The 19,299-nt window shown below is 44.3% G+C and overlaps 2 protein-coding genes across 6 annotated transcripts in view; one reads left to right on the top strand and one right to left on the bottom strand.

The window, feature by feature from the left end:
* UGP2 (UDP-glucose pyrophosphorylase 2) overlaps positions 1-11,587 on the top strand; it is a 53,108-nt gene extending 41,521 nt beyond the window's left edge. For all 3 annotated transcript variants that reach the window (XM_075535709.1, XM_075535711.1, XM_075535710.1), the window contains exons 4-10: positions 412-597; positions 2,893-3,026; positions 3,785-4,082; positions 4,952-5,149; positions 5,573-5,815; positions 8,015-8,119; positions 11,078-11,587. In XM_075535709.1, the coding sequence (XP_075391824.1) occupies positions 412-597; positions 2,893-3,026; positions 3,785-4,082; positions 4,952-5,149; positions 5,573-5,815; positions 8,015-8,119; positions 11,078-11,185 (1,272 nt within the window). In that variant the 3' untranslated portion in view covers positions 11,186-11,587. The remainder of the gene's footprint in view (positions 1-411; positions 598-2,892; positions 3,027-3,784; positions 4,083-4,951; positions 5,150-5,572; positions 5,816-8,014; positions 8,120-11,077) is intronic.
* Positions 11,588-12,521: 934 nt separating this feature from the next.
* The window catches only part of VPS54 (VPS54 subunit of GARP complex), a 92,436-nt gene continuing 85,658 nt past the window's right edge, over positions 12,522-19,299 (bottom strand). For all 3 annotated transcript variants that reach the window (XM_075535706.1, XM_075535705.1, XM_075535707.1), the window contains exon 23: positions 12,522-13,892. In XM_075535706.1, coding sequence (XP_075391821.1) covers positions 13,787-13,892 — 106 coding nt within the window. In that variant the 3' untranslated portion in view covers positions 12,522-13,786. The remainder of the gene's footprint in view (positions 13,893-19,299) is intronic.

Here is a 19,299-nt window from a genome sequence, read left to right on the forward strand (position 1 = left end):
GCTGAAGACTTTTTAGCAGTATCCAGCAGGAAGATTCACAGCCCTGTCACATTAGGAAACAATTCCGGTCACGTGAGAATAAGTAATTTGTTGTTTTAATAAAGAGCTGTTAACAGCAAGAATTGCCTGGCCATTCTATAGCCCAATAAGAACAAGCACCTGGGGTTTTAGTTTTCAAGCAGCCATCTAAGGGATGGTGATTGGTCTCTTCCTGTCTGCAGCAAAGGAGAGTGGAGAAGCCAGAGATTCAAGGGAGCTATCAGTCCACAGGAGCGCTTCAAGGAGGCATGGGACTGGCTACCCTTAATCGCCCAAAACTCCTCAGGACGCTGCTTGGATCACTTACATGTATACATATGTGTGTGTACTACATACATGCATATCTAGATGCTATAATTTTTTTCCTTTTAGATCCAACCCTACGAAAAGATAAAGGCTAAGGGCCTGCCTGATAACATATCTTCCGTATTGAACAAACTGGTGGTGGTGAAGCTCAATGGCGGCTTGGGGACCAGCATGGGCTGCAAGGGCCCGAAGAGCCTGATTGGTGTGAGGAATGAGAATACCTTTTTGGATCTGACGGTACAGCAAATTGAGGTGAGTCACATACCCCCGTCTCCCCCACCCCCACCCCCCTTGACACCCAAAGAAGACGTACAGGAGTGGCCCTCTGAGGTTCTTAAGAAATGTCCCAAGAGATAGTGTCTGGGGTCTTAAAGGCTTGAAGGTGAACAAGCGGCCATCTAGCTCAAAAGCAAAAAAGCCCACATGGAAGAAGCACACCGGCCAGTGCGATCACGAGGTGCCAAAGGGACCAGGTATAAGGCATCATGCAAAAAAAAAACAAACAACGATATAAGTGTGTGTATGTATGTGTATATATGTGTATATGTATATATGTATGTGTATATATATATATCATATTAAATGAAGGGGGAAGTGCAGAGTGGAGACCCAAGGCCCAAGTGTCGACCAATGGAGATCCCCTCATAGAGGGGTTTAGGAGAGGAGATGGGTTAATTAGGGTGTGAGGTAGTATCGATGAAGAACACAGCTTTCCCCCAGATCCTGGATGCTTCCTCCCCCCAACTACCATGATCCGAATTCTACCTTGCAGGGCTGGATAGGACAGAGGCTGTACACTGGTGCATAAGAGGGTTGGAGGTACAGGGAATCCAGGGTGGATGATACCTTCAGGACCAAGGGTGTGAGGGACGATGCTGGGAGAGTGGAGGGTGAGTGGGTTGGAAAGGGGGAACTGATTACAAGGATCCACATGTGACCTCTTCCCTGGGAGAGGGACAGCAGAGAAGGGGGGAAGGGAGACTCCGGATAGGGCAAGATATGACAAAATAACGAGGTATAAATTACCAAGGGCATATGAGGGAGGGGGGAATGGGGAGGGAGGGGGCAAAAAAAGAGGACCTGATGCAAGGGGCTTAAGTGGAGAGCAAATGCCTTGAGAATGATTGGGGCAGGGAATGTATGGATGTGCTTTATACAATTGATGTATGGATTGTGGTAAGAGTTGTATGAGTCCCTAATAAAATGTAAAAGAAGAAAAGAGAAAAAAAAAATGTCCCGTAAGAAGAGGTAGATGAGGATGTGAGCCCTCACAGAACTGGCTGGCGTTAGCTTTCCTCAGAACATAGCCGTTGGGTGATGTCAGCCCTTTTGGTCGTAAATGGCATCGGTAGTGGCTGCAAGGTCTGGCTCTCTTAGGGCTCTCCTGTGGTGCCTCGCCCCACAGTCCCCTTTCCTTCTGGTGGCTTCCTCACTGGTGGGGGACCTGGCTCGACTCTCCCCTTAGTGGGACTAGGGGAGACACGGGACCTCATGGATTCCGTAGGTGTTTCCATGGTTGCTCTGTAAGGATAAAGTCACTAAGCATAGACCAGTAACTTTTCAGGGCAGTGGCTCTCTCTCATCACGATTAGTGCCGAGTACTGCACTAAGCGCAGTAATAAACGAACAGTCACTAACATTTCTCCAGTGTTTGCTTGTGTGCCCGGTGCTATTCTCAGCCCTTTACATGAGTTGATTCATTTGTCCTTTCAGCAACTCAGGTAAATACTGTTCAACCAAACCAAACTTTCATGGCCACTGAGTGGATTCCTACTCTTAGCGACCCTATAGGACAGCGCAGAAAAACTGCTGTGTTTCTGAGATTGTAACTTTACGGGAGTAGAAAGCCTCATCTTTCTTCCGTGGAGCAGCTGGTGGTTTTGAACCGTTGACCTTATGGTTAGCCTTCCAGTGCTTAAAGTGTTGTGCCCTCAGGACCCCTTCAGTGCTGGTATGCCCCCAGATGAGGAAGCCCAGGCACAGAGAGGTAGAATTCCTTCCCCAAGATTCCTTAGCTAGAGCTCGGAGGTGCCCAGTCAAAATTTGAACACTAAAACCTGACTTCTCAGAGGCTGATTTTCCTTCCACTCTGTATGGCTTCTTGGCTCCTCCCAGACATGACACACATCCTGTTGGGAGCGTGCTGCAGCCCTGGCTGCTGTGCTTGCAGCTTCATCCCCACAGTGCTCTGGACACGTAGCGAAGGCCCAGTCGGAGTGTGTCCATTCCTAAGGCGCCTCAGATGTAGCTCCAGTGCTCAGACTGCTGGCCCCACTCTGCCACTTGTGCCAGTCAGCCCTGACAAGCAAGCGGCAGGTAGTTGCTGGGTCAGAGGGCTGTGATTTAAGGAGCAGACATGTGATGGATTGGTTAGCAAAAAGTCTGGCATATATGAAGCTGTTATTTTGCCAAAGTGATATATTCAAATGTATGTTAAATAAATGCTGTTTTTAACTTTTAAAAAATTAACCATTGAGTGAATTTACATTTTGACGCAAAAGCAGAGTGAATCTGGATAATCTGACTCTTATCCCCCCTTCCCCGCAGCATCTGAACAAAACCTACAACACAGACGTTCCTCTTGTGCTGATGAACTCCTTTAACACGGATGAAGACACCAAAAAAATCCTACAGAAATACAATCATTGTCGGGTGAAAATCCATACTTTTAATCAAAGCAGGTACAAGGGACACAGCAGTGACTTGTGGGTGGGCACCACCCTGGGGGGTGGGTGTCTTTGCCACCATCAGTGCGGGTGACCACACCATGCGCGAAGACTCCCGTCAGTGAGTGTTTGCCGCCTTTAAAGGCTGTGTGCCCGTGGTCGGCACGCTGAGCTTCTCTCACTTCCAGTTCTCAATAAAAAGACCCTGCCTCTGGATCCCCTGGTGCTCCGGGGCATGCTTGGTCTCCGTCTTTCTATTCTTCCCTTGAGACGGAATTTCTTGCACATCCTGGGTAGGCTTGGTGGGGGTTAGGGAGCTGAGGTGCATGTAAGCAATCCCAGAGACAGCCGTCTGCCTTGGGGAGGTGAGAGTGTAAAATGAAGGTCAGGTGACAGGCCCAGGTGAAGCCCAGACAGTTGGGGAAGCCAGGCTTTCATGCGAGATGTACTCCATGAGCTACTCAGGACCCCCAGTGGTCTGTGTGCTCTGCTCAGAAGGGAGCCGGCTGAACTTGTGCATTAGTTTGGTACTACCCCCCCCCCATCTTTCCCTTATGGACACTCCCTTATGTCACTGATGCTTCTCTGGTTGGTCTTCCTTCTGACACCCCGTCTGTGCCACCCCCACCCCCCGCACCCTGTGGAGATGGGAGAGTGACTTAAGTGTGGACTCCCCTGCTCACTGCCAGCAGGCTCCCAAAGGATGAGTCTTGTGTTACGTTTCATTTAATTACTCACAGAGTTGTACTGAAAAATAACTTTTTTTTTTTAAGGTACCCAAGGATTAATAAGGAGTCTTTATTGCCTGTAGCCAAGGATGTGTCCTACTCAGGGGAAAATAACGACGCGTGGTACCCTCCAGGCCATGGGGATATTTACGCCAGTTTCTACAACTCTGGTTTGCTTGATACCCTTATTGGAGAAGGCAAAGAGTACATTTTTGTGTCAAACATAGATAACCTGGGTGCCACCGTGGATCTTTATATTCTTAATCACTTGATGAACCCACCCAACGGAAAGCGCTGTGAGTTTGTTATGGAAGTCACCAACAAAACCCGCGCCGACGTGAAGGTGAATCCTCAGGGCTGCTGCGTGGCCTCACCCCCCTGAGGTTATGTAGCTCAAACTACGTGTGTACGTGTGTGTGAGAGAGAGAATATATTTATTCACAACAATGTCATTACCAGACAAGGCAGCCTTCTGTGGAGGACCTGGAGCTGCCTGACAGCAGCCTTGGCTCAGAAACCCAAGGTCAATGATATTAAAATTATCTTTTTTTCTTTCTTTTAAGATAGTCTATATTAGTAATTGTAACTGAAACCAGTTCTGCAGGAAAAATCTGAAACATGAAAACACTTTAATAAGTTAGTTGATACTTTTAATATTCTGGTTTGGTGCTTCAGTGTTCTTGTTCGTTGTCCCTTTAATGAAAATGTGCGATTTTTGTGTGTGTTTGTGTGTGTGTGTAATGTCACATTCATCAAAGCACATGTTTGGTGAGTGTGGCCCTTGGTTGTGATGTCTGGCATTCAAGGTTTTACTTGGGTCCTCAGGGCAGGGGTGAGGCTAATGGAGTCAGTCCTGGCCTGGGCTCCCTCCCCCTCAGTTGGGAGTGAGTGCCCCTGGCCTCACACAGCTGTGGCCTGTTGGCCTCATGCACCTCTCAAGGCTGAGGACTCAGACATCAATGTGCACCTCTTGTCCTTGTCTTCCTCCTCGTCCCGTGGGCGGCTGTTTCGGGAGGAGTGGGGTGGCTGCCCTGTAGCAGACACCAGGCAGCCAGGAGGCCCCCAAGCGGGCATGGATCACGGGTGTGAAACAGCTGAGGCTCCTAGGCATCACAGGCTGACTTGTGGCTGGTTCTGTCACCTCTGGGCAGTCTCATACCAGTGTGGTTTCTGGTGAGGTGGGGAGGTGCTCACTGTTTTCTGCTTTCTTAGGGTGGGACACTCACTCAGTACGAAGGCAAACTGAGGCTGGTGGAAATTGCTCAAGTGCCAAAAGCCCATGTTGATGAGTTCAAGTCTGTATCCAAATTCAAAATATTTAACACAAACAACCTGTGGATCTCTCTTGCAGCAGTTAAAAGACTGCAGGAGCAGAATGCCATTGACATGGAAATCATTGTGAACCCCAAGGTAAGCATGGCCGCAGCCCAGCCAACAGCACCATCATTAGCCACATGCAGCCACCTCTGCCCACCAGTCTGTCTACCCCGTGCTCACACTTGGTTGCCTGATCACGCTCCAGTCCCTGGCCTGCCTTCAATTGTCTGCCCTCTCCACCATGGGAGGGGGCACGGAAGCTGTGGGGACCCACTGCTGTCTGAGTGACCAATCTGACACTCCCAGGCTGTGTGGCCACAGGCCCCTTGCAGGAGTTTCCTCAATCTCCAGCTCCTTATCAGTAAAACTGAACCCTCCCACACAGGACTGGGAGGCTGCAGCAGCCCTGCTGCTATAGGAGCTTGGCATATGGCTAGCGCTTATGACCCCTGTTACTTGGCCCAGGTGGTGGTGATGAGTGTGGGGCCTGAAAACCTGCTTTTCCTTCTTTTACAGACTCTGGATGGAGGCCTGAATGTCATTCAGTTAGAAACTGCCGTAGGGGCTGCCATTAAAAGTTTCGAGAATTCTCTAGGTATTAATGTCCCTAGGAGCCGTTTTCTGCCTGTCAAAACCACATCGGATCTTTTGCTTGTGATGTCAAACCTCTACAGCCTTAATGCGGGGTCCTTGACCATGAGTGAGAAACGGGAGTTCCCTACAGTGCCCTTGGTTAAACTAGGCAGCTCTTTTACAAAGGTATGCCTTTCTTAAATGTTTAATGATAGCGATATGCAGTGCATGAGAATGTTTACTTATATGGGTAGACTAGGAGTCTGATTAGTCTTCACAGCCATCTGCCACACGCCTCCCACTTGGATGTCTGGGAAAGGGAATTGACCATAATAACAAAGACATGCCTTCCTTCCTCCCTTCAGACATGATCCCTACAGGGAGTTGAAAACAATTTTAAGTTTGGGAACATTGCATGTTAGGCTTCTTCGAAGACATGTACTGCTCTCCAGTGTGAGCATGTGCATTCTGGTTTACCAAAATTCCTCAAATGCTATGAGTCCACTGTTGTAGGTGTGGAGGACTCAGCAGTAAAGAAAGTGCTTTCGTCATGAGCTGCTTACTGAGAGGAGGAGGGTGGCCGTGAATGCCTAGTTCTTCAGGTGGGCTAATGTTGCGAAGGAGAAAAACCAAGCCTGGGTAGGGCCCAGGGCCCACGTGGAGGGGTGGTGTACATCAGGTGACTGGAGATGGGCTCCCTGAGGATTTGATTGCAGTGCCATGCAGCTGTCTGGGGTGGACAGTGTTCAGGCAGCGGGAGTAGCCATCCAAACATGGTGAAGTGGAATCTAAAAATGTAACCCTGTTGAATATAAAGGTATGTAAGAAGGTATTGCTAAAAACAAACCCAGAATTGACTCGATGGCAGTGAGTTTGGTTTATTTAAAATTTCAAAATGTAAAGCTATTATTTCTCAACATATTCCTATATTTAGGTCTATACATGTTTGAAGGTAGTTCCATCTCTAACTCTTCCCGGAAGATTTCTGTGCTCTTCAGTTTATGCCATCTCAAATGGTAGTTTGAGCATCTTCAAAGGGTTCAAATCTTGTTTTCCAGTGATCTTTAGAGTTTGGGGAACAAAAAAAAGTCAGAAGGGCACAATCAGGGCTGTCGGGTACCTGGGACAAGACTGTAGTGCCGTTCTCATAGGACAGTCCTTGCATCCCTCAAAAGAGCAGGTGCCATGGCATGTTGGTTTGGGCAGGTGGGGAATTCTTTGGCACAGCTCCTGGCCTTTTCCTCACCAGTGCAGTTTTCTTAAAGCCCCTTGGCCATCCTGTGTTATTAAGAAAATATATCAAGACTGCCCCTTTGGAGGCCCATACCTTCCTTCTGAGCTGACATCTGTGCCTTGAACTGACCCAGCAGGTCTCCTTGGAATCCTGTTTGGATCTTTGTTAAAAGCACCCTAATGAGACGTAAGACAGTTTATTACTGAAAAAACTTGCCTACAGCCATCTGCTGATCCCAGGGACATGAGTAAACGTTGTTTCTGGATTAAACCTTACATGTATGAACTGGAGTTCCCATGGCAGTGCTTTCTGACTTGCCCTTGTAATGTGGGATAACTAAGCTGTCCGGGGTCTTGCTGTTCTTTCCAGATCTCTAGCCCCTGTAGTGTTTTAGAGGCACCTGGCGTGGCCCTGTGCACTGGCGTCTGTATGTTGGTGGGGCTAGTTCTGGCCCCCGTGGTGGCTGGGACTCTGACTAGCATCAGGTTCCGGAGCCTCCCTGTGTTTGGGTGCCCCTTTCACCAGTCTGGTTGGGCTGGGAGAAAGACTGGCTGTACAGGGACCTGCCCTTGTACAGATAGAATTGCCAACTGTGTTCCCACCTGGCCTCACCCTTTTTACTAACATGCTTCCTTCAAGTGGATGGTGGTGGAAGCCAGTGGACATTTTTTGATTACTTCTATTTTTCATAGTAAAATAGGACAGCAGGCCTATACAGGACAATCTCCAGTTATTGGAAATCTAGGGATGTAAGAGGCAGAGTGATAATGGGGGAGAGACTGCTGTTGGTCTTGCTGAAATGGGCTTCATTTTCTCTGAATCATTCCAGGAAAGCCCAGTTCCATTCCAGCTTGCCCTCTGTATTGTCTCAAACTATATGATGTAGCCTTCCTTAATCTACCTAGATCTGACTAAATGGACTACTCTTTGGGCACCTAATGTCCGATCTGCTCAGCTAGATTGTAAATTGCTTGGTTAGAAGGGCAGTGTTCCCATCTCCAGTCCCTTATGCACAGGATCTAACATATAATGAGTACTTAATAAATGGTATTCTTGCTACATTTTTTTACATCTCAGGTAAGCACTTTAATATTCCCATTTTTCTAGAACCCAATTTTGAAACAATTCATAGGCTTTTGTTTTTCTTCAAGGTTCAAGATTATCTAAGGAGATTTGAAAGTATACCAGATATGCTTGAATTGGATCACCTCACGGTGTCAGGAGATGTGACATTTGGCAAGAATGTTTCATTAAAGGTATGATTTGAAAATTGCAGTTTCTTTTACAACTTTATAAAACAGGTTACATTGCCCCAACCTAAATTTACACTTTTTTTACATGGAATGCTGCGGAGTCTGAATCAAACTCGGACATAGATACATTTAAAAAATACAAAAGACTTGGGGGCTGCCCTCTTCCTTTCGCAATGTGTGCTAGAATGTGTGTGGGGCTGCATCCTTGTTCCTGCACCTCGGGATTAAAAACGACCCCCTTCCTCAGAAGCAGCTCTCCTCCCCTGACATACACACCCCCATATCACCATTGTCTTTTATTTTAATTTCGCGCTTCACTCCTGCACCGAACTGGTTGCTTTTCCTTCCCCTTCCGTCCCCCCCCCCAAAAAAATACAAACGAGATTTCCAAAATATAGTATTAATACTGTCTTCTGTAGATTATACAACCTAATGGAAATAAGACACCATTTAACAATTAAGCTGGTTCTATTTTATTAACAGGTGACAATCCTAAAATAGGATTGCTATTAAATTAACAATAGTTTATATTGGGGAATTATAATCAATGAGATGAAACAAAATGTGTATGAATTACTGAATGGAAAACAGATCTGCTCTGTAAGCCTTCTCCCAATTCACAATATTAAAAAAATTTTAATCCCCAAGAAGAATTAGAATATGTATAAAAAATAGTAAAATGAGGGTGAGGAGGGAGATCAGCGCTAGGTCACTAAAATGACTATTTGAATGAAAATCGAAAATTGGTCACTTCGTTTATACTGAATTTAGTCCGCCTCCTGATAAGCTCTTGTCAGTGTAAAGATGTTTGGTGACATGACTCTGGTATTAAGGTACTTTAATGAACATATCCCAGCCAGCCTACCATCAGAAATAAGAAGGAATATGGGTAGACTATGAGACATCCCCCCAAAAGCCCAGAATTTTTTCAAATCTATGTATTTCAATTTTTTTTAACAAAACAAGCTTATCACCTTCAAAGTAGTCTCCATTACACTTAATATATTTGTCAAATCTGCGATTCCATTCTTGGAAATATTTTTCAAACTCATCTGTTTGGATGGTTGACAGCCACCCCACCCCTCATTTTTTTCTTCACCTCTTCTATGTCTTCCAGTGTCTGTCTTTTCATGTCCCCTCTTCATTCATGGAAACAAAAAAGCTGGTGCATGGGGCAAGAGAGCCATGTTGTTTTGTCAAAAACTGGTGCTATGAGTTGGCTGCATAGGCAGGTGTATTGTTGTGGTGGCAAAACCAGTCCCATCTGCTACAAATTAGGCCTTCCCTCTCCCCTCCCCCCCCCCAATACACTGTTAGGTAATCTTCTCAGAACCTCTAAATAGGAAGCTTGATTAACAACAGTCCGACCTGGTGGAATGAACTCCAAATGCACTCCCCCTCACATTAAAAACAAACAAATGAGCATCATCTTGATCTGTAATTTCATTTGAACTTTTCTGGGAGAGGTGGCGAAGGCATCTTCCACTGGCTTAATTGATGTTTGGTGTGGGAGGTAAGAATAGCACCTTGGAATGACTTTGGGAAAAAGTCTGGGCCCCTTTGGAGCTGTTCTTTCAAAGCACGGCATGTGTCCACTCGACGTTCTTTTTGCTGGTCAGTCAGAACCCGAGGCACAAGCTTTGCAGCAACCCTTCTCATTCCCAAAGGTTCTGTTAAAATTTGCTGAACCAAGCTCGTTAGTCCAGATAACTTCCCCATCTTTTGAGTGGTTCAGCCTTGGAACACATGTGCTGTGCATGAATTTTGTTGGACATTTTCATCTGTTCAGGAAGTTGATGGATGTGGTTTGTCATCAATCGACATTTCACCTTTTTTGAAACGAGAAAACCGACTCTCTCACACTCACTTTCTCACTAATTCAATCACTCACTCACTCTCTCACTCACTCATTCTCTCACTGTCTCACTCATTCACTCTCTCACACTCACTCTCTCACACATAAAAAAAAAGAAACGAGAAAACCACTTGTACACTTGAGTTTTTCCCATAGCACTGTCCTTGTAAGCTGTGTTAAACATCACAGCAGTTTCTGTTGGCGTTTTAAAAAATATTTTATTGGGGGGCTCTTACATCTCCTCACAATCCATACATTCATTCCAGTGTGTCAAGCACATTTGCATATAGGTTGCCATCATTTTCAAAGCATTCTCTTCCCACTTGAGCCCCTGATACCAGCTCCTCATTTAATCCCTCTCCCTCCTTGGCCCACCCTTCCTCACGAACCCTTGTTAAGTTTTATTATTATTTTCATATCTTATATTGTCCTCCATCACCCCTCACCCACTTTTCTGTTGTTCATCCCCCTGGAACGGGGTTAGCATTTTTTTGCAAACAGGAAACAAAATTTCAGAGCTGCACGCTGTTTTCTTAAATTGGCCTTCACAAAAAATGAGGTTTGAGGGAAACTGCTTTTACTAAAAAATTCACTATGGCCAGAGAGAACCTTTCCCAGGCGACACCACTGGGTGCACTGACTCAGCGAGTTGCTGGATGTTCGTCTAGCGGGAAAATGCTTACTGTGAAAGCTCCATCCAGCAGTTTTCCAGTTTGGGGGGGTACCCTCTCACATTGGTATTAAGGCTAAGAACCAAGGGTAGGTTTTTTCTTAGGTAATACTGTCAACACTAAACAGCATGTATCTAGAAATGAGAGCGGTGCACCATTTGACAGCGTGTGAACGGGCCTTCCCTGGGGCGGGCGGGGTGTGGTGCGGCACCAGTCTGAGTCACTCACACCTATGGGTCTTTCATCTTGATCAGAGGCAAGGAATCTAGGCCTATTGTGAGGGTTGTTGCAGGACACAGTACCTTTTCCCTAACACACTATGTGTTAAAAGTACAGTTGCCTGAATTCAAAAGCTGTTCTATATTTGGAAATTGTAAAATAATTGCATTTCAGTGTCAAGTCCACGCTTGCTTTTTTGTTTCCCCCACCCCATAGGGAACGGTTATCATCATTGCAAATCACGGCGACAGGATTGATATCCCACCCGGAGCAGTTTTAGAGAACAAGATTGTATCTGGAAACCTTCGCATCTTGGACCACTGAGAGGGAAGATACTGTGCACACTGTCCCGACCAGGTCTCTTACGGTGATAAAACGGTCTCTAAGATAGGCAGGGACTTCACTGCGGTACTGGACCCTGCAGAATTAATGTGTAAAGTAGTGTTTTCTGCAGTATGCTTTTAGTCTAAGAAAAGCACAGATGGAAGCAATACTTTTTTTCTTCTTTGAAGAGAATTCTGAACGTTAGTTAATCTTCAAGTGCAATATCATTTAATCTTAAAACCGGGGCAGCTCTGCTGGAAAATCTTAACAGGGGCCTCAATGACAGTCGCTTTGAATTGCTTGTTATTTCAGAAACAAAGCTGTGAAGCAATACACGTGTACCCTCACGCTTTCAGTGATCACTGTATGAAATGGTCAAATAAAAGGGTTTGTTCTTGCTAAGAGTTACTGTACGTGCGCAAACGTTTGTTCTTGGAGTAAGTAACTCAACTGACCAGCAAACCCCATCTCTGCATTTCTCAGTATCTTTACATTGTTCTTCCCAAGGAATTGACTTGCATGAAGCTGTTGAGTACCTTCCCTGTTGAAGCTGTTGAGTACCTTCCCTGTTGCTCTGAAGCTGGGATGCCTGCCACGCTTTCTAGTCCTTTCCTGAACAAAGTGGTGTTTGTTTTCCTAGCTGGAGGGGCGAGGCGGGGGTGGGGTGGCTGGCCGACAAGAAGTAGGGCATATGTCTTTCACATCCCTGTTCTCTAGTATTAGGAACCTTGGTGGTGCTTTGAGTTACACGTTGGGTTGTAAGGTTAGGGGTTCAAACCCACCAGCTGCTCCTCAGGACAACTGTGGTTTTCTGTTCTGTTTTAGAGTTACAGCCCTGGGACTGTCTCCTGTCCCATAGCATGTAGGGCCTTTAGCTTACATTCCCAAACTTACTTGCCTACTGCCTCCTTATCAGTGTCCTCTGACAAACAAAAATCTTTAAACTATAGCCCATATTTCAGGATAAAGTGTGTCTGTTTTTGCACCACCATCCCCCTGCCCCCATCGATACTACTTTGGGGAACACTGGGCTATAGGGGCGCAGTAAGTTGGAACTGCCTGGCTGGCAGTGGGCTGGGTTTGGTTCTGCAGTAGAGTGCAGGGAGAGGGGCTCCTTGAAGAGTTCTCTGGCCTTGAAGCTTCCTTTCTTGAAGTTTGTCACCACAACATGTCCATGTAAAGCCCTTCAAATCACGTCTGCTCTGCTGGTAGTTCAGCTGTGCCTTCTCTCTCAGAATCAATCACATTTTCCAACACCGGCAAGCTTGTGCCCAGCAGACAGCTGGTTTATTTTAAAGTTCACAGTCTACTATTAAAAGAAGTCTTTTAAAGCCTGGTCGTTTTATATAGCTTTATTTTAGACAGACAGTGTAAGAACCAATGACATACCTCTGTAAGGAAAAAAGGAACAAAAACAGGCTTTCCTTTGAGGAGAGTGGGGAGCACAAAGTCAGACTGTTCCGTGTACATCACCACCACGCGGTCGGTCAGCCACTCCGACGGGCGTGGCAGGAGGGGGCACCGGCACTTTCATGGACAGTGCGGCAGACTCTAGTTTGGACAACAGGTGTAAAAGTCTGCACAATGTAACACGTCACCTTATCATTCTGGCCACAACACAACAGCCTGTATTTTAAAAGTTCTAATTCTCCCTGGTCTTTGTTCATCAAATATAACTTAAAAACAAGAACCCAAGGGGCCACACTTCATGTTAGCTAAGTGTTAAAATGAGAACTTATAAGAAAAGCAAATCATATAATTAGGTAATCTTACTCTCCTAGAAATAAAAAAGGCAAATGAAAAAAACCTTCACAGATACTTTTATAAAAAATACAGCTATTAAACTGCAGCCTTTTTAATAGACCATCTCTGAAAAGTATTTAGTTGCATAAATAAATGTCAATATCATTCTTCAGGTACTACTTGCCATCAGTCTTCTGGGTACTGAGACTGTCCCGGAGGTTTGCCCCCGTCGGCATGTGGTGGCAGCACGGTTGGATGTGTGGCACACACAGCCTGACACTTGACACCGGTCACTTAAACAAAAATTCAATTCCTAAATCCAAGCAATTAAAAGATGTTTATTTTTTATAGAAAGATCTGTAAAAAAATAATTTTTCAAATAGCTTTACTTTCATAGAGAAAAGTTTCTACAGAGATAGATTGACTTAAGATTTTAATATTTTAAATTGTACCATCATTAAATAAAGGTGGGACACCATATGAATTTCATTGCACTAGAAGAAATGCAAAGCATTTTTTTAATATAAAGTATACAGAGCATTCTAATCAACTACAGCTGTGTTACAGCTATGAGTTCTTTTGGATTTGGTCCAAAGAAACCTGAGTCTGTTTCCAGAGAGAATGAAAATGTTATAGACACCTGATCGGTTACTCCTCACTGAAGGATGCGCCAAAATGGCATTTCCCTGCAGATCCCACTGAAGTCAGTTTCCCAACACTGATCCCTTCCGAGGCCCCGGCCCCAGCCTGGTTCACTTTAGGTTCCAGATCCAGTTCTCAAATCCCAGGCGTCCAGCTTTTCTTCAAAAGCACACATCTCCCGTGGTCAGATGAACCATCCGGTTTTCCTGCATGCTATCACCTCTTCTGTTCCCAGATCTCGGCCATGTTTAGGTCCAAGTTTTTAAGGCCTTTTAAGGCTTGAAGATTTCCAGTGTAAAAAGCTACATCTGCTGTGACCAACCTAAACAGGGGAGAGAGAATTACTTGTAAAGCTTGCAGTTGATCTTTAGACAATCAAAGCAGCAGTGCTCAGTTAAAAGCCCTAGCCCAGCGTCTGGAATAGAGAAAACTCAGATTTCCCAAAGGTCAAATGTCAGTATGTCCTCCATCCCATGACTACACCATACAATGCTATATTTTAACAAGTGAAGTTTCAAAAAAGAATAAGCCAATTCAATGCATGTGGGAATATCATGAATAAATCCTGCCTCTTTGTCAGTTCTGCCTGATTAATCAGTTACTTGAAAACTATGAATTAGAGAAAATGTAACAGATTGAACACGCATATCTGGGATGAAAGTAACGGGTGGGCAACAGCTTCCCAAGCCCCTACTAAGGAGTGTCATGCAGGCTGGCCACACATATAAGGTCCTGAGCCCTAAAACTCGGCACTGATCCCTGGCAAGCAATACTAGAGGGAAAAGGACAGACAGAATGAGGACTGGACTGCCTATGCCCAGGGTACTTCTTTTAAACATGGAACTGCCCAGAATAACTAGGAAGTTATTTAGGGAAAAGGGACAAGCCTCTTTTAAAATGTCATATAAATTCTAACTTGATACTGTTTTATTCATCTCCCATTTTAATGTAGGTATAATGCCGAGCCTTGCAGGGGGTGGGGTGGGGTGGGGGGAGGAAAATGCCTGGAGAACGGTTAATGGATATAAGAATGTACAGAAGTGAATGCCTGCCTGGCAAACGGTGGTAAATGAGCTCACTTTAAAACCCAATGTGTGCCGAGTCTTAATGCCGGCCAGCCCACACCTATAAAATGCTGTGGAGGCGGCCCTGTGCTGCCTGATTTTGCCCCAGTGGGCCAGTCAGGTTCCTAGGGAAAATTGAGCAACACACCTAATGTAGGTGGATTTGAAAAAAGTATTTTTGCACTTTATAAATGGGCAAAATTGTGAATTTCTTAATAATTTATCAGTGGGACTTTTCCTTGTGAAAAAAATATTCTACTCTGTATAAAGGTACAGCTTAGCTTTCTTCACACTTGCCTTTAGGCCTTATAACTTACATAACTTATAGTCCCAGCATGTTGGTTTGGAGTGTGGTACCTGGAGGTGCCCTTGCTCTGCAAATCAACCAGAAACCAAGCTCACTGCCACTGAGTCCTCTCTGACTCACAGAGACCCCATAGGGACGGGGTAGAGCTGCCCCTGTAGGACACTGAGACTGTAACCCTTTACTGGAGAAGAAAACTCCACAGCTGGTGGGTCCACACTGGCTAGCTGCCCAACTTGTAACCATTAGGCCACCAGCGCTAGGTACTATTATAACCCCATTTTATAAACCAAGAAGCTGTGGCCTAGAGTTAAAAGTCAGAGGCTAGAAGTCGAGGCAAGGATGGCTGCTGGTTTGGGGTATGGTGTGGATGGTGGGTGCGTGCCAGCAAGGCCTTTATTCCCCACAGTCCAACTCCTACACCTTCAGCTACAGGCCTGTACCATGAGCCAGAGTAGAGCAAGGTGCCAGGTTTTGCCCAATCTTTACCAAATACCACAATGAGCAAAGTATCTTAGTACCTCCCACGAGGCAGGATGGGTGAGTGATTAAGCATTTAACATCTCTAAAAGAGTAATAGCTCTTCCCCACTTTCAGTCCTGTCAATGTCTCTGTCAGGTATCTGGGTATTCTATGATAAATGTGGAGGCTCTATGCATTAAAAAAACAAAGGGGTGTGTGTCTGGTTAGGTATCTACTGTATTTTGAAAAGATGTGAACCATAAATATGCAATCTTGATTTACAGGTTTGTAAGAAGGAAATCCTGCTTGCTTTCAACATTTTAATGAATAAGTCACTTCTGGATGGCTGACGCCAAGGGGGCAAAGGTGTTTAATATTTGAACTGCAGTCTAATTTATAAATAACCCTTGGACTTGAGTACTTAACATCTAAGATATTAACATCTGGCAGAATTAAGAACCATATTTTTCCCTTGAAACTTACCTAATTGAAAAATCTATACACATATTCTAAATGCTTTAATAAGTGGTCATTAAGTACACTGATTAAAACTGACAGAAATAGGTAAGTAAAGAACAAAATCATTCTAGGAAAGGTCCCCTGGTAAAATTAGACATCAGGTTAACATAAATCTCTTTTTATAGTATTAGTAACTGAGTTTAATGAAAACAATTTTTCACAGTCTACACAGAAGAGTATGTAGAAAACATGGTTCCCACCAATGCTGCAAATTTCTGATGAAAGAGAAAATATTTGTAACATATAACCAATCAAGAATTAGTATGAGAGTATTTTTTAAAAAAATCAAAATCACTTTTTTCCTTTTGGAGGCCATTGCTGGAGGAGCAATAGCCCAAATGAAATTCAATCCCTTTGTGACTTTGGATGGGAGCAAAACCCAGAAAAGGCATTGTAATGCATCTTCCAACATTCGCAGGAAGATGATGTCTTCCTCTCTTTCCAAGAAACTAAGGCACAAATACAATATTCTTCGGTCCTTGCCCATCTGCAAGATTGATGAAGTTCAGGTTGTGGAAGGACACTACAAAGGTCAGCAGATTGGCAAAGGGGTCCAGGTTTCTAGGAAGCAATAGGTCCATGTGTGTATTCACCCCAGCAAGGTGGTCATCACGAGACTCCCACTGGACAAAGACCTAACAGATCCTGGAACGGAAAGCCAAAGCTCTCCACAGAGGAAAGGGAAAAAGCAGAGATAAGGAAGAATCACTTGAGAAGACGCAAGAGTAAAATACCTTGTACACAACTGCCATTAACACCGGCATGTTTGCGGGGGCCGGGGGGGGGATCAAAATCAACAAAAGGCTGAAATAGTCAAGAGAAAAATGAGCAAAGAATATGAACTGGAAAAATCTGAGATTAGGGTACCTGAATTACCAATAAACACAGTCATAGACAAAGCTAAAACATCAAACATCAGGAAAAGAGGAATCAAACCAAGATAGCACCATTGTTCCAATCAGTCTGGCAATAGGAAATCTAACACTAGCAAATTTGGCAAGTTGTTGAGGGAACAACCTCTCACAAACTATTGGTTCAAGTGAAAACTGGTTACAGCCACTTAGAACAGTCTGGGGATCCTTAGCTAAGAAAAACTGGGCGTGTTCACTTCTGATCCCCAGGTAGCTAGTCCATGCATAGGGATCATCACTGTGGCGTAGCTGTGCTGGGAAAACGAACAAGGGGAAGTAGATAATTTAAATATGATGATTTGTGACCTGGACATTATATGGCAGTTAGACACAGAATTACTTGTTATCAGAGATAAAAACAGATAAACCCTTAACAATGGATTGAGAGGAAAAGAGCAAGCAACATAACCCATGTAAATTAATCTTAGACCCTGTGAACAGAGGACTGTGAGAGCGGGCTTGACAAACACTTTAGTCTTGAAGCCAGGCCCTAGTGAGAATCCTGACACAGGACTGTGCTGGAAGGTATTCCTGGACATGCGGGCCCCGGAGCTGCAGCCCAGGTCAATCTGAAAGGAATGATGCATGAGACCCAAGAAGGGAAGGAACAACTGACTACAAAGTTGCTTGACACCTGCAGAGCGGCAACTCTTCCCCCCATTTGAAAGTTCCCCTTAAACACTGGAAGGGCTCCCTCTTAGACAAACTGAACTGGAGCGAGGGGACCCACTTCACTCCTGGAGCAAAGGGTATCTTATCTATGGTTAAGGTGTCCCTTCTCAACTCTTCAGGGGGCCCCCCCGCTTCAGTTCTTTTGAAGTGACTCTGCTTTAATAAAACTGGTTTACCTCTTAAATAAATAAAACTTAGAAAATAGCGCTACTTAATTTTCATAGAGCTAGATGATAGGACTGAGAGGGCACAGACCCAATTCTCTAAAAAGACTGTCCGATGGTGGAAGTACTTCACTCCATCTAGAATGTCATTTCTTTATACTTACGGCATATTCACCATGAGAAAGTCACAAATACTGTTAATGATCAATTCTGGGTATGCAGGAGTACAAACACTTTATTCTCTGTATGTCTTTGCATTAAAAGATGTTTTGATTAATAAAAACAGAAACGTTAGAAAGATAAAGTATATTTTTTTTAGTTACTTCAGGAACAAAAATTTCTTTTAAGCAAGCAGTTCATTATGTTCCTGGCTAGAGGTTAAGATTTGAGGGAAACACAACTTTTAAAAAATTAAAGGGATGAAATGACTTACACAAAATTAGCTTCTATAACTAAGTGGCAAAGAATCCATAAGTTCAGACTGACTCAAATAGTTATATTAACAAATGGAAATCATTGGGTGCTTCAGAACAATTGGTCTGAGCAAACAAAAACTACACCCTGATTTAGTTATGGGAATAAAAGTCAAAGGATATGAGTAGGTGGGGTTAAAGAATTTTTTTGCCTTTTTAGGGTTAAAAGAGGTTTTATCAACCTGTATCAAGAGGTTCAGAAGCAGGTACCAATTGTAATAGTACGTTTCAATCACTTGATAGAGATTTATAGATCACCCAAATGGTATTGTTGGAAATATCTGATTTTGTGGTCTGAAGCTAATAAATGAATGTTGGTTTTTCTCAGGAGTGATTATGCTGCTGTGGTTGTATGGGAGAACGGCCTTGTTTCTAGAGATGTATGCTGAAGTCTTCAGGAGCTAACTTCATGACTTCACCTGTGTATGGGGGCGGGGGGAACATGGGTATATCTAGATGAGGGGTATCCAGTGTCCACTGTATTGTTCTTTGAGCTAACTTCCTTATGGCGCTGAAATTTTTGGAAATAAAGAATCCTTATAAGAAAAGTAATCAGGTAAAAGTCAAGGAAGAGATAAATCAGATTTTTGCACAAAACACCAAAATCTTGCCTGGCTAATAGATAACAGCAGTTTGACATTTACAAACACCCTTTTGCAAATTCAATTCAACATACTTCTTTTCCAATGGCAGTTAATTACTGATTCCAAAATACTTTTTTCATTTATTCCTGTTAAGTTTGAAATTTAAGCCTGAAACTCCTTTGTGTTGTCAGGTGGCACTGAATTGGTTCCGACTCGCAGGAATCCCACGTACAACTGAAGACACTCCTGGTCCTGCACCGTCCTCACGGTTGTTCTCATGTTTGCGCCCACTGTGGCAGCTGCTGTGTCAGTTGATCAAGCAGAGGGTCTTCCTCATTTTCACTGCACCTCTACTTTCCCAAGCTTGATGTCCTTTTCCAGGGACTGATCTCTACTGATAACATGTCCAAAGTATGTGAGATGCCATCATCATCCTTGCCTCGAAGGGGTACTCGGGCGATACTTCTTCCAATGCAGATGTCTTTGTCCTTCTCACCGTCTGCTGTACCTCCAGTATTCGTCTTCAGGATCATAATTCAAATGCATTAATTCTTCTTCGGTCTTTCTTATTCAGTG

Source organism: Tenrec ecaudatus, chromosome 17 (genome assembly GCF_050624435.1).
Source record: "Tenrec ecaudatus isolate mTenEca1 chromosome 17, mTenEca1.hap1, whole genome shotgun sequence".
In the NCBI taxonomy this organism is placed as follows: domain Eukaryota; kingdom Metazoa; phylum Chordata; class Mammalia; order Afrosoricida; family Tenrecidae; genus Tenrec; species Tenrec ecaudatus.